This window comes from Lepus europaeus, chromosome 9 (genome assembly GCF_033115175.1).
Source record: "Lepus europaeus isolate LE1 chromosome 9, mLepTim1.pri, whole genome shotgun sequence".
In the NCBI taxonomy this organism is placed as follows: domain Eukaryota; kingdom Metazoa; phylum Chordata; class Mammalia; order Lagomorpha; family Leporidae; genus Lepus; species Lepus europaeus.
Window position 1 is genome coordinate 258,356 of NC_084835.1, and position 15,045 is coordinate 273,400.

The following is a 15,045-nucleotide window of genomic DNA, read 5'->3' on the forward strand; positions in this document are numbered from 1 at the left end:
TGCTGGCCATGTTGTATTTGTTTAAGGTCAAACCCTTTCTGAGTTGACTCTTGGGCAGGCAAACCTTTCAGTAATTCTTTCTTATTTCCCACAAATGACATCACTTACCTCTTAAGATGGAAATCATGTAAATCATTGTCAAGATTATATAACTGCTCTCATGTACTTGTTAGATGAGTTGGCCACAAAGCCCTTGTTTAAAAGAAAATGGAGTGGTTAGCATTGTGCCTAGCGGGTAAAATCATCTAATGCTAGCATCCCATATGGGCGTTGGTTTGTGTCCTGGATCCTCTACTTCTTTTTTTTTATTTTTTATTTTTTATTTTTGACAGGCAGAGTGGACAGTGAGAGAGAGACAGAGAGAAAGGTCTTCCTTTTGCCGTTGGTTCACCCTCCAATGGCCGCCGCGGTAGGCGCGCTGCGGCCGGCGCACCGCGCTGTTCCGATGGCAGGAGCCAGGTGCTTATCCTGGTCTCCCATGGGGTGCAGAGCCCAAACACTTGGGCCATCCTCCACTGCACTCCCGGGCCACAGCAGAGAGCTGGCCTGGAAGAGGGGCAACCGGGACAGGATCGGTGCCCCGACCGGGACTAGAACCCGGTGTGCCGGCGCCGCAAGGCGGAGGATTAGCCTGTTGAGCCACGGCGCCGGCCTGGATCCTCTACTTCTGATCCAGCTCCCTGATAATGGCCTAGGTAAGAGACGGCCTGGGTGAGTGGGACCCTGCCACCCATTTGGGAGACCTGTTTGAAGCTCCTGGTTCCTGGCTTAGGCCTGGCCTAGCCCTGGCCATTGCAGCTATTAGGGGGGGTAAACCAGTGGATGGAAGATGTCTGTGTCTCTCTCTTTCTCTCTGAACTCTAACTTTCATGTAAATAAATCTTAAAAAAAAAAAAAAGAAAGAAAATGGACATAAGCATGGGTTGTCCTTGGTGCATGAAGAATCCTGACACATGCTCATGGTTTTTGCCCGCAGTGGTTTCTTTGTAGTCACCCTGGGTTTGTGCCGGACATCATGTCCCTCTGATCCCCTCTTGGTGGAAGGTGAGCCATCACAAAGCACCTTCTAGAAGAACTTCCATGCATGTCCTCAGAAGTGGTTAAACTGTAAACTGTGCACTATAAACTATGCAGGACCAAAGTGAAGACGTCAAACCCTTATTCTGCATCAAGCACCATGATTGGCATTGCCCGTGCACTAACTGCTTCCATCCTCTTCAGAGCATGGGATGTTAATCCCCCTTAGAGGAAAGGGAAAGCTGGGGAAAGGAGGCTCAGGGAGCCCCTGGGAGGAGCAGAGCTGAGATTCCATCCTGTCTGTCCCAGAAACTCTGAACCACAAAGTAACGTCAGCATCCTGAGCTAGCTAAACCTATGTTTTGGTTCAGTTATGGGATCGCTTCTTGGCCTTTTGGCTAAGATCAGGTGTGGTCCAGTTACGGGAAAGGAGAAAGAGCTAAAGAATGTCGTTGCCCCTAACCTGAGCAAGTTGTCTTTCTTTGAAAGTGTGAAAATGTTGATGATCTTTAAAACAGAAACTTGTAGAAGCACCCCCAAGCTGAGGGGCTTAAATTCTATGGATTCTGAGATGTTAGATAAAGCTTTAACTCCTTTCCCGGGACAAGGCTTTCCATCAGAGGAGATAGTCTGTGGCATCCGATTCCTATTACTGTGACAAACTGCCTGAAGCTGCAAGCTTTAGGGAAAACACAGCTTGTTTGGCTCTTGGTTCTGGATTTCCAGAGCCTGGCACTAACATGATCCTAGCTGCAGTGAGGGCCCACTGGCAGTCAGTGTCACAGGGCAGGAGCAGGGGAGAGGTCACACCCAGGGGACAGGAAGCCAGGGGGCAGGGAGGGCCAGGATTGCTGTCTAATAACAGTCTCCTCTCCTGGGAACTGTGTCAGTGCCACTCAGAAACGACCCTCACCCCGCCTGAAGGTGGGGATCCCAGTGACAGAGGACCTCCCATTGCCCCTACCACCAGCTCCCTGTGGCCACAGCAGGTCCTGAGCAGGGCCCTTGGGACACAGACCACACAAACCACCACGACCTATGTTCTGGCCGTGATTCACACTCATCCCTTTGAATGGGAACCACTCACCTGCTCACAAAGCTTTCTTCCTGTTCTGTGAATCTGTGGTGTAAGCTGGGTAGGATTCTATTGTAAGATGCTGCATTATCAGTAAGAACTTGAGAATAAAAGTTGAGGCTGGCATTGTGGTGCTGTGGGTTAAGCCAGGACCAGCACCGCCTCACTGCTTCACTCTTCTCCATCTGTCGAAGGATCTTTGCCAGAGTTCAGGCTGCCCTGGACCTCAGCCCTTGCCAGGACAGGGACTCCCTGGGAGTCCGCACTCAACGCAAGCTGCTCACTTTCTGTCCTGAAGCCCGTTTCATGTGAGAGAACAACATAAAGTGATTGCCACGAGTACCAGGGGAACACGGGGCAAACTATCTAGGACAGGTGGATGCACTGCCGGAGTTGCCAATTATATTCTACCACTTGTGTCCTTTCTTTTTATCTTTTTCAACTTTGCTAATCCTTATTTTAACTTCAGTAGCACTTGAGCAAAGATGTGTTGAGGGAAAAAAAATGTTGCATATTACACTTTTGAACATAAACATACAGTGTTTCATAATCTTAAATTTTTGTGCAGGTCCTCATCTGGCCAGCTTTTATTCTTTTTAAAGAAGATTTATTCATTTGAAAAGGAGTGAGGGAGTGAGAGAGCACACATTTCCATCTGGTGGTTCACCCCCCAGATGACTACGATAGATAAAACAGCCAGGCTGAATGAGGAGCCTGGAAATCCATCGAGGCCTTCTAAATGGGTGGGAGGGACCCCCCTGCTTTCCCAGACGCATTAGCATGGAGCTAAATCAGATGTGGAGCAGCCGGGCATTGAACAAGTGCTCCCATGTGGGGTGACATCAAAGGCTCTTGCTGTGAAAGAGACTTGCTCTCCCAAGGCTCCCTGGTGGAACGTGGGTCTATTGGGCAGGTGCTGGGTGTTGATGCCAAGGGCATTCTGGAAGAGTGTGTCTCGAGGGCTTCTCTGTATTTTATGTTCCACTATTTGTTTTTTTACAGACCAACTCCACAGATTGAATGGAACAAAATGGGTGGTGATTTACCCAAGGGGAGAGAAACTAAAGAAAACTATGGCAAGACCTTGAAGATCGATAATGTCTCCTACCGGGACAGAGGAAACTACCGCTGCACAGCCAGCAACGTCTTCGGAACAGCCAGTCACGACTTTCATGTGGTGGTGGAAGGTGCGTTCCCCTGGCCGAGTTTTCTTTCTGCTTTTCATAAAAGTGAGCTCAGATGTGAGGTGGGCTTTGCCTGTAAAGTGCATGTGTACAGGCAGTTCCAGCTTTCTGCTGAGGCCTCTTATACACACACTGCTCAGGTCATTGCCCACTCTCACAGCACACGGATGGAGCCATGACAAGAGCAGATCTAGTCAGGGATCACACAGATGCCGTCTGTGATTTGTTCAGTCATCTGTCCTGGCCTCTTGTGTCAAGATAGTGTGAGAAATTACCTTCAGTGCAGTGCACCTGTGATGTGCATGAGCGCAGATCCTGAGGGAGAAGTGATGGCCGCAGTGGAATAAAGTTCAGTCAGTGCTCCGGATTCCAGGCTCCACGGCTGTGGATTCAACTAGCCTCAGGGGGAAAATACTTGGAAAAGAATTGTGCCTTTACTGAACAAGTCCATCTTTTTCCTGGTCATCTCCCTAAATAGTGCGATGTAACAACTCTTAACATTGCATTTATATTGCCTTCATTATCATAAGTGAACTAAGATTGTGTAAAGTCTCGGGGAGGATGTGTGTAGGTTCCATGTAAAAACTACGCCACTTGTAACAGAGGCTTGAGTACCTGCAGTGTTTGGTATCCCCAGGGGTCCTAGAATCCATTGCCTATGGATACTCGGGTGACTGTGTTAAAACAGGTCTGGAAGAAAATGTGGATTTTGGAAGAAACCCAGTCATTGGCTTGCCGTGTCCCTGGTCATTGTGTTGCACACTGCACCAAAGAAGTGAGGGTCAGTGCTGTGTTAGCTCTTTCTTAGATGGGATTTTTTTTTTTCCTGTATCTTGGGTTTTGATGATGTTCACTGTGGTACTTATGGGGAAAGAAAGACAGACGATGTGCTGTAAATATTAATTCCTTGGCAACCTGTTCAAAAACACATTATATTCATTTTCTCTATAAATCCAAGCTTCTTGACCAATTGAAGTTTTACTGTTTGTTGTACTTTGGAAATCAGCAGACAAGGATGACATTGTTTTAAAAGGAGTCAGCCACAGAATGCAGATGCTGGGGTCTAGGCAGCAGTGAGAGTCTGTGTGCTCTTGGGAATTCAGTTGATGCCAGATCACGCTGGGGCCCTCTGCCTGTGGTTTCGTGACTCCATCGATTAAGTTAATTGGAAGATTGCTGCATTTGTACTTATTAGTGTGGTACGTGCTTAAACTGTCTCTTCCAAGCTGACATTTAGTGACTAGTGCTCCAGGGTTCCCGTCAGTGTTCTGAAAAGGTTCACCACTTAAAGCTTCGATTTGCACAAGTTGTCTTCATTAATGGGGTAAAAAAAGATTCAGATGCAAATTCCACACACAAGTAAATCTTAAGATGATTGGTTTACATACATATTGTGGAGTGGCCTCTCCACAATATATATTAGTAGTTTAAGATAGGAAGAACAGAAGAGCAAAGACCAGAATTTCATTTTCTTTGGTTCAACAAAAACAAAACCTATTTAGGAGAAAGTCCACCATTGTGCATTAGTATCAACATCTGTCAGTAGTGAATACAACAAGACATTCAGAGAGGAAGAATTTAATGACTTATGTATTTTAGTCGTTATTCTGTGCTTCTATCTAATGTGGCAACGTCTGTACCCCTTGCCCCTCCTGCAAATACACCCACAAACCAGACATGTCTGACTGTTCGCTGCTCCTGCTCCAAGATGCTGACTGTTAGAGATTCTTCCAGATGGCTGCAACGTGCTACGGTAGCTGAATATTTAACAATCTGGCCACAGTTTTCTTGATTCTAAGAATGAAGCTTTAAAAAGAATTGCAAGGGTGGCAAAAAAAAGAATCAAAGATGTAAAATTAATTATGCAGTTTAAAATTTTGACCCTAGGCTCCCAAAGGAATATAGGTTTTCTGAATACATTGTTTTCATTATTCACAATGCAGCTATTAGCTCTATTGTGATGTAAATGATACTCCTTGAGGAACATACATGTTTGGCGTTTCTCTTGGCGTGTGTATGTGAAGAGCAAATTGGGCTTAAGAAGTCTTCTTTTCCTAAGCTGTGAAAGCTGTAAAACCAGTGGCTTCTCTCTCATCCACTGGATCAGTTTACTTTTACTAGATTTTTCTCTGTCTTCCTGGATCCTGGACTCTCTCTTTCTGTCTCCTGTTAAGAAAACCAAATTAAACAACAATTAGCCATATGGGAGAAATGCAATGCTATTGTGCACTTGAAAATCCAGTGCATTCTGAAAACATGCTTTGTGCTTAAGCAAAGGCATAGATTATATTGTATTCTCTGTGTGATGTTTCTTCCTTACTTTTTTTTAAAGATGTATTTATTTTACTTTTATCTGCTGGTTCACTCTCCAGATGGCCGCGATGGCCAGAGCTGTGCCGATCTGAAGCCAGGAGCCAGGAGCTTCTTCCAGGTCTCCCATGTGGGTGCAGAGGCCCAAGGACTTGGGCCATCTTCTACTGCTTTCCCAGGCCATAGAAGAGAGCTGGATGGGAAGTGGAGCAGCTAGGTCTCCAACTGGCACCAGTATGGGGTGCCGGCCCTGCAAGTGGTGGCTTTACCCATGACACCACAGCACCGGCCCCTCTTTCTTACTATTATACTCAAATTCTTTGAATTTTTAACTTAAACTACAACATCCTAAAGATGAAATCAAAGAACATTTTAAGGCTTGTGGTATACATAGGCAGCAGAAGTCAGAATGTCCTGAGTTGGCACAAACCCCCCCCCCCCCCCCAGGTATCTCAGGTAACAAAGACTGCACATTCTATATAAGGCCTTGTCAGAGTGGCAGCTGAAACATTACAAACTCAGAAATCAAAATTTGATCACACTCACGTTTCAGCTGATTACTTAAAAATCAGTTCCCACCATTTTTTGTGTTACCAGCTCTTGATTCATTTAAGGCTTTTGAATTTTAGTAAATGTAGTAAAAATATTTATTTGTGATTATGTATCCCTAATCTAATCCAAATGTTTTCATGTTTTTGAAGGTTGTCATGAATTCAACTGCAGTTCAATCATTTATAGTCTTCAGAAACTTCATTTCAAAAAACAGTTCTATTTCTAAAAAGTTGCAGTGAGATCTAACTTTTGATTTCTTCATATATGGACATTTAATAGGAACATGTGATACAGTAGCTTCACTAAGGAGGTACTGCCTTGCACATATTGTAGGCACTGTGTTTGCTCTTATCTCAGTTTTCTCCAGGGGTGAGCCCCTTTAATTAGCTGCTTTAAAAAAAAGATTTATTTATTTGAAAGGCAGAAATATAGAGAGGGGAGGGGAAAGGGGAGAAGAAAAGGGAGGGGGAGGGAGGAAGGGAGGGAGGGAGAGAGAGAGAGAGAGGTAGAGAGGTAGAGAGAAAGAGAAAGAGAGAGAGACGTTGATCTTCTTTCTGCTGGTTCACTCCCCAAATGGCCACAACTGCCGGTGCTGGGCTGGGCCGAAGCCAGGAGCTAGGAGCTTCTTCTGGGTCTTCCACCATGTGGGTGCAGGGGCTCAAGCACTTGGGCCATCTTCTTCTGCTTTTCCAGGCACATTATCAGGGAACTGGATGGAAAATGGAGTAGCCAGGACTCAAACTGGCACCCATATGGGATGCTGGCACTGCAGGTGGAGGCTTAGCCTTCTACACTTCAGAGCTGGCCCCTACCTGCTTCTTACATCCCCTGTGCAGACATTTGCCTCTCTACTTTCAGCAGCACAAGAGAATTTATCATCTTATTTTTATATACAATTAGGACAAAATAGGCACAGTTACAGCACAGCAATTTCCATGTATTTTAGGTAGTAGAGCAAAGACTGGGCTTCAACCATGTTGTTTCCTCAAATTTTCAGCTCTAACCTTTGCTCTCTCAGGGCCGTCCCTCTTACCACTCTCACCCTTCAGAAACTGTCTCGTTCTAAGCTTTGAAAGCATCATTTGTGCCATCCCTGCCTGCCCTGCCCTGTGGCTCATCCAGCCAGCATTTCCCATCCCAGAACCCGTGTCTTTAGTAACTGAGGGATGGGATAGATGTTCAGTACCTGCACTAGGTTCTGAGAGTGAGTGCCCAACATGCAGTGATTCCCTGCTGTCTGAGGTCCCTTCTTCCTTCCTGGGCCTTCTCCCCTCCTGTCGTGGAGGCTGCTCCTTCATTTCAGCCTAGGACTTCCCTGGTGACCACTCTGTGCCAGGCCTGATACCAGGCAGAGGAGACACGGGGAGCGTCTGCTCACAGGAGGCCACTGGCCTCTGGACTTCAGTTTGGGGTTCAGGTAAGGCCCAACTGGGAAGCAGTGTCCTGGAAGGCCCAAGCAGAGGAGGTTTCAGAGCAAGATAGGTGAAAATTCTCTCAAATGTCAAAAAGCTTCCTGCTGCTCAGGACTGGCTTTGTTCTCCAGGAGAGACGGGTAAGAAGCATGAGAATAAATGCCCCAGTGCCCATCTCAAAAGCACTGAGGAGGGCTAAGGTTAGGGTTAGTTCAGAAAGAAACTTCTTGAGTGGCTTGAGAGAAATTGGGGGAAGCTTGGATTTGGAAGCACCAAGTGAGAGTTGGTAGTTTGTGGTGAGGTTGGTTCTCCTATGTGAGGATGGCAATGAATAGAAAAACTCATGGTTTCAGTGTCAGTGCTGCCCGCCCATGTTCATCTGCAGATCCTGCAGTGGCAACAACAGGAAACAAGGCTTCTTACATTGATGACCTTGGGGAAACAGGATGGCTTCCCCCAAGTCCAGGTCTCTGCATGTAAGGTTAAAGGCCTGGAAGAAATGGTGTAAAGTTAGCCTTCAGCCATTGAATACTGCAGACACTCAGCGATAAATGAAGTTTGCAGATTGAGAAAAGAAAGGGAGATCTCAGATTTACTCCTCATCACTGTGTGATCCTTACTGTATGTTCTCTGAACACGGTGGTCATGGTTTTCTACTGCAAATACACTTCCGTTCAGAGCCTTTCCCCTAATTTATAAACATTGGATTTCATTGTGTGTGTGTGTGTGTAAAAGACTCCGAAAGGTGCAAATAACATCAAAGCAGCAAAACAAAATCAAGAACATTCTCTACCTCTGAAAGTGATCCTCAGTTTAATCACCCAGACAACTTCATTTTAAACCAAGAGACTAAAAGTCCAAGAAATATGTGCATCATAAACACAGTCATCCATCTTGGAATTTAGTCGTTAGGTTTATACCACGTTTTCAAAGGGCTTCCCCTTGGACTTGAGTTTGCCAGAATTGTTTATGCACTTTCATTTCCCCTGGTGAATTTTTAGGTGTTTTTTTTTCCCCCATACAATTTCCCTTTCCCACATTTAGGCTAACAAAATTATTTAAAAGGCATTTTTGTTGTATGCATGCATCTTTAATGATTTTTTTCCTTGACGTCTTGGGGCGAATGACCAGAACTACTGCCTGCATGGTGGTCCTCCTGTGACTCCCTGCCGACCCGGGGACAAAACATGACAGGATTGTCCGGGCTGGGGAAATGGCTGGCTCTGTTCTGAGCCACACTCAGGGTATACCACAGGGTGTCAGGGCACAGAGAGTGGTGTGTAAGTGGAATCCCTCTTTTCCCCCACTGTTCTGAGGGCAAAAAGCTAAATGCTGCTTTTTAGGCCTCTCTCCCTCCCTGTTTAAAAATCTCTAGGAAATACCGTTTCCAAGTTGATTAAACAGACGAATAAATGCTAAAATCATCAAGAAATACTTAAAGTGTAGAAAATGTTAGCATTTTTGTGAAGAAATCCTCGGAACACAGTTTCTGCGTCACGGACCTCGGGATGCGCCCCGGTGGTCAGCCGAGCTTCCCGGGCGGCTCCATTCCAGAGCCCTGGCGAGGCCCGCACCTGGCAGGGAGCCTGGCAGGACCCCCCCCTTGCCGGTGCCTTTGGGGCTGGGAGGCGGGAAACCTCACGTGCTCGCTTCGTTCCAGAGCCTCCGCGCTGGACCAGGAAGCCCCAGAGCGCCGTGTACAGCAGCGGCGGCAGCGGGGTCTTGCTGTGCGAGGCGGAGGGCGAGCCCCAGCCCACGGTCACGTGGAGAGTCAACGGCGCCCCGCTGGACGGTGAGTGGTGGGCGGCGTGGCTCCCTGTCCCAGCGCGGCCGGGAGTGTGTGGCGGGGAACGAGCCTGGCTGAGGACCCAGCTCTCCGGGAAGCCGGAAATCGCACCTGTCTGAGCAGGGTGAGGACCGAGGCCGGCCATTAGGGATGCGCTCTCCCGCATCGCCCTCTCCTCAGGCACAAAGGGCCAGCCCGGACCGCCCTCCGGCTCCCCGCCTCTTCTTCGCCCCGAATGCGTTCGTCCAGGCGGGGGTCAGGAGGTGCAGCCCTGCGAGGCGGTACGGACCCTGTGGGCAGGCGCTCCGGTTTCTGACACAGGCTCTGGCGGCGCACTCCTGATGTCGGTGTTCTGGGCCTCCCTGAGCTGCCGCCAGGACCTTTGGCTGGGAGTGCCACGCCCCTCTCGGTGGCCATTGCTGATCGTGCCTTGTCCCCAGGATGGTTCCGGTAAAGCCCTGTTCCACTTCCTCCAGGAAGTGCCTCTGGATCTTGATCCCGCTTGTTTGTGGTTCGTGGAAAGCTCTGGCCTTCGCTGCAGCTGACCCCTGCACAGCAGTTTTGGCACCCACAGAGAGAAAGTTTGCTCCACTTTAATTTTTCAGTCAGACTTGGGTGCGCAATCAGCGGCGATGTCCACGCTGTCGGTCACTGTGCTTCTGCGGTTAGTTGTCAGTTCCCCTTCAGTTAGGGCACGAGCTGGATTGATTTTTTTCTTGCGATTTGATGTGATCTGCTGCTGCTGTGGGCTTCATCTGTAACATCATCTCTTCCCTTCTTAAACAAGTCATAAATTTGTAAAATACTGGTTTCTTCGGGGGTATTGTCCTCATAGAACTTTTTGTAAAGCACAGTGATTTTGCTGTTTCTTCACATCAGCTTCATCATAAATTTGGTGTTCATTCTGGTCTCAATTATAGCAGAATCTGTGTCGCTATAAGAGGGGATCTCAGACTGTTGTCTTCCTTAGTACCCCAGACTAGATCCTGTTCAAGAATATTATAATGTGTTAGTATGAATTCATTTTGATGTACAGAAATTCTGAAATCCGGGCATAGTTTTTTTTTTTACATAGTATGCATTTTCTGTGAGCTTTTTGAAGAACCTGCGTGTGTTCTACTCTTTTGCAACATTATGCCAAGGGCACAGTGTGTAGACAGCTATATGCTGTGGGATGTGTCAGTCCCCTCTTTGAAACCCAGGGCCTCCAGCTCTGGAATGGCCACAGCAATGAGTCCAGCAGGCGCTGAGCAGCGTCAATGAGAAACACACCTGCTGCTTCCCAGAGTTCCCTGGCCCATAATAAGTATACCAGAAATGTTAGATCTTCTCATTTCCAAAAGATGTTTCCAGAATTATTCTTGGGTAGAGAGAGAAGTGGGTTTTATTGCCAAAAAATTGAAACTCTGGCTCCTGCTCACAGGATGGATGTAGTGCTGTTGGGAGAAAGAGGCACTGAGCTGTCGGCCTGACGTGGTTCACAGTGAACATGGAAAGTGAAGTGAAGGGTGCGGCTGACAAATTCAGAAGGGTGGGCGAGTGCAACAGGGATAGCACTCAGGGAGGAGACTGTGAGGATCGCAGTGCCCTGGCTGTGGGATCTGTGCTAGACAAAGTCTGCATCTGAGTTTAGGAGGTTAGGAGAGGGTCACTGGACAGTGGGACAGTGTCAAAGAAGTCGTCTGGACTCTCACCTGTGTCTGTGGGAGTGGAGAGCCAGTGAGCTGTGCAGCAGTGAGTCTTTTGATGATAAATATTAATTTGAAAGAAGATTGAAAATGCTAGAGTCTAGAAAAGAAAATCCATGGATGATGTGAAGAAAAACTAAGGAGTTAGCTTTAGTGAATGATTATTCACCCTAAACTGGTCTTGAAATATAAATACTGTGTGACACATTTAATAAATGGTGCATAAATACTTTATGTCCTATTCTTCATCAAACTGACATTCTTTAATCTCTTTAGGCCATCCAGTTGCTGGTGATGTCATCTTCCCCAGAGAAATCAGTTTCACCAATCTGCAGCCAAATCACACGGCTGTGTACCAGTGTGAAGCCTCCAACGTTCATGGGACCATCCTGGCCAATGCCAACATTGACGTTGTAGGTGAGTATGCCTGGGAGCAGGTAGTGCTTGTGGCTTCCTGAAGGAAACAGCCCAGGTCATACCCCAAGAAGCAGGTGAATCTTGACACATGAAAAGTTGGGGGAAATCAAAGCACCTTGCCCCTTGCATTTGGGTGTCAGACCTCATCCTGAAAATGTGTTGAGCTTGGATGCTTATCTAATGAAAGAGTATGGCCGAATAGTCTTGTTGATATGGCTAGGACATAGGGAGACTCAATTAAAGTTTGAAACTGTATTTATGTTCTTTTCAAATAGATGTCCGTCCATTGATTCAGACTGAAGATGAAGAAAGTTACGCCGCTGTGGTTGGGTACAGTGCCTTCTTGCACTGCGAGTTCTTTGCTTCCCCTGAGGCAGTGGTGTCCTGGTAAGCCGGCCGTTTGCTTAAGAGAATGTCTAGTAGAATTCACCTTACTTCTCTGTCCTTCACTGGATAGGCCATGCTGTGTCCACGTGGCTACCTGGAATGAGCACCCCCAGGGGAGGTAACAACCCTGACCGCCTGCCTCTCCTGAACAGGGCGGTCTCACCTGGGGAAATCAAGAGACCCATGTGTGTTCATGGAGGAACTCAGACACTTGCAGAGAGGCACTGTTAAAGGTGGCTTTGGCTTTTGTCGTGGAGATTTCTGAGGTCATGTGTGAATGACTTCATTGTTGCTGTTTTCTGACATCGATTTTCATTGTCATTTCTGTACATTAACTGAGCCAGAAGTCCAGACACATGGGTCTACCTTTCTGGGAAAGCTTGTTTCTGCCTTAAAATGACCTTGGCATTACTCTGAGGAGAATTGGCCACTCAGGTGCAGAGCTAGAACCCATCTGTATTTACACTTGGGGTGCTTGGTTCGTTGTCTCCTTTTGGCATTCTTTTGGATTTTTTAAATATTCTGTTAGAGTGATATATTTTGATTATAGATGAAGGTTTGGCCTCCCCTTAAAACTGTACCTCCCGTAAGCCGCACGCTCTCAGCCTACCCCTACCCTGTGGGATTCTGTGTGGACTTAGCCCCCACGTCCACTACATTGTTAGCTCTGGCAGCTGCTGGGGGACGCCCAGGATCAATCAGACCTGCAGCAGATGCTTGGGAAGTGGATGGAGGTTGGGAAAGGACTCTAGACTGACTTGTGGGATGCTGTGATAGGGTCCTCAGGACAGGGGCCCCTATCCTCTAGTATTCTGGATGACTAATGTTTTCCAGGAGAGTGGGAGACTCCGAGGTTCATTATCTCTTTCAATTACTGCTTCTGTCGGAACCCTGTAACAGTCATTGGCTAAAGAGTTTGCCCTCAGTAAACCAGAGGCTATTTAGTAAGCTCTGATGCAAAACAGTGGTGGTGGCTGTGGGAACCTCTCAGAGGCATGGGAGGGGCTCGGGCTCCTGCAGGCACAGTCTGCTTGGGCAGATGAGATGTACATCCGTGGCCACTCAGAGAAACACGAACCCCAGTGGAATATTGCAGAGAGTCTTCTAGCTCCTAGGAAGGGTTCAGCCTGGGTGACATCAGCAATAGTATCACAGTGCTTTCCTGTGTATCAGAGTGAAGGGTCCCTCTCCCTCAGCTGGACCTCTGCTTTCCTGTGTCCACAGGCAGAAAGTGGAAGAAGCCAGCCCCCTGGAGGGCGAACGGTACCACGTGCACAGAAACGGCACACTGGAGATCAGCGGTGTCACTGAAGACGATGCCGGGTCCTACTCCTGCTGGGTGGAAAATGCTGTAGGGAAGACTGCAGTCACAGCCAGCTTGGATATTAGAAGTATTTTTATTTCATTTATACTCTGCATGGATTCTCATATAGCTTTAGTCTGATATAATTTTTCCAAATGAAGCAATGGAATTTAAGTCTGAGCACCTGTTAAGCTACTTTAGACCATTTTAAAGTCCTAGACTGTGTTTCATTTGAAAGACCGTAGCAAGTGTGGCAGGGCATGATGCATGCAAGGCTGTGTACAATTCTAAGAGGGAGCTAGGTGTCTGTGCTGGTAGCTGCTGGGATTCCCTGTTTTGGTGTATTTTTGTAATTGCATTTTATTTCAGTAGCCAGTTGAAGGTTATCAGTATGGACTTTTTTTTTTTTTTAAAGATATATTTATTTATTTGAGAGAGTTACAGACAGAGTGGGGGAGAGACAGAGAGAGAAGTCTTCCATTCACTGGCTTACTCCTCAAATGGAGTGATTAGCCGGAGCTGGGTTGATCAGAAACCAGGAGCTGGTAGATTTTTCTGAGTCTCCCACATCGGTGCAAGGGCCCAAGCACTTGGGCCATCTTCCACTGCTTTCTCTGGCCATAGCAGAGAGCTGAATCAGAGGTGGAGCATCCAAGACTTGAAATAGCACACATATGGTATGCTGGCACCACAAGTGGAGGCTTAAGCTACTATGCCACAGCGCCGGCCCCAGTAATGGACTGAGTTAAGAATTTCACACTCAAAAAAGTTAAGTTTTGTAAAGACCAGGACATGGTAGATCTGGTTAATATCTGTTCTTGATAATAGGAGACTTTTCCTTTTTTTTTTTTTTTAAAGGAAAGATTTATTTATTTAATGAAAGGCAGAGTGATAGAGAGAAGGGCAGAGAGAGAGAGAGAGAGAGAGAGAGAGAGAGATTGATTCTGTTCATTGGTTCACACCTCAAATGCTTGCAATGGCTGGGGGCTGGGCCAGGCTGAAGCCAGGAGCCTAGAACCCCTCTCTGGTCTCCCATGTGGGTGGTAGGGACCCAAGTACTTGGACCATCACCTGCTACCTCCTGGGATGCACAGATTACAGGCAGAGGAGCTAGGACTTGAACCAGGCACTCCAGTATTCCTTGTAGGCATCTCAAAAGGTGGCTTAACCTGCTGCACCACAGCGCCACCCATAGGTAGCTTTATACCCTTTCTGTCTTCAGCACTGAGTCCTGTGGTGACAGTGGGGCCGTGGATGTGTGTGTGTGTGTGTGTGTCTGCCGACTCATGCTTGAGCATCTGTTTTCATTGTGTTCCCACCACTTTATCTCTTCCTTCCACTTCACTTTTCTTCCTTTCTTCCTTCCTTCTTTTCTGTCCTTCTCTCTTGTGTCCTTTTGTGATTTTATAGTACTTGTCCTCTGTGCCTCGTTGTCTGCCACACCCACCCAGGAACCACCTACCCCTTCTGTCTGCTGTGTCTGACCTCTCCCTACACTTTTCCTCTTTTCACAGTTTTCAAAATACACTGAAGGAGGCTGTGAGGTTTTTTTGTTTATGTTTTTTTTTTTTTTTCAATATTTCAAGTTGCAGATTTGTATCAAAGTTCAGCAACTCAGCCAGGGTCAGAGTCAAAGAGAGCAGGGCCTGAGCCTCTTGTTCTCGATGCCCAGCACTGTGCATGGCCCAGGGGGACCTCAGGTGGCTGCATCCAGACAGCTGCCAAGCCCACGAGCTTCAGTGTCGTTGTGTTTGTAAGGAATATGTGAAGTTCCCCTCGATGGAGGACTAAGAACACACTTTCTGTGTGTAAGACAGCGATGTGAGAATGGCGTGGAGTAAGAAGCTGTGCTGTAGTGATGGAAAGCGTAAGCTTGGTCTCTGCCAGATTTGGGCTCCAAACCTGGCTCAGCCC

At 47.2% G+C, this 15,045-nt stretch overlaps 1 protein-coding gene across 10 annotated transcripts in view; it reads left to right on the forward strand.

Annotated features, from left to right (window-relative positions):
* The window catches only part of CHL1 (cell adhesion molecule L1 like), a 168,366-nt gene that overhangs the window by 121,871 nt on the left and 31,450 nt on the right, over positions 1 to 15,045 (forward strand). For all 10 annotated transcript variants that reach the window (XM_062200056.1, XM_062200057.1, XM_062200055.1 and 7 more), the window contains 5 exons: positions 3,095 to 3,279; positions 9,211 to 9,342; positions 11,301 to 11,441; positions 11,717 to 11,828; positions 13,053 to 13,219. In XM_062200056.1, coding sequence (XP_062056040.1) covers positions 3,095 to 3,279; positions 9,211 to 9,342; positions 11,301 to 11,441; positions 11,717 to 11,828; positions 13,053 to 13,219 — 737 coding nt within the window. The remainder of the gene's footprint in view (positions 1 to 3,094; positions 3,280 to 9,210; positions 9,343 to 11,300; positions 11,442 to 11,716; positions 11,829 to 13,052; positions 13,220 to 15,045) is intronic.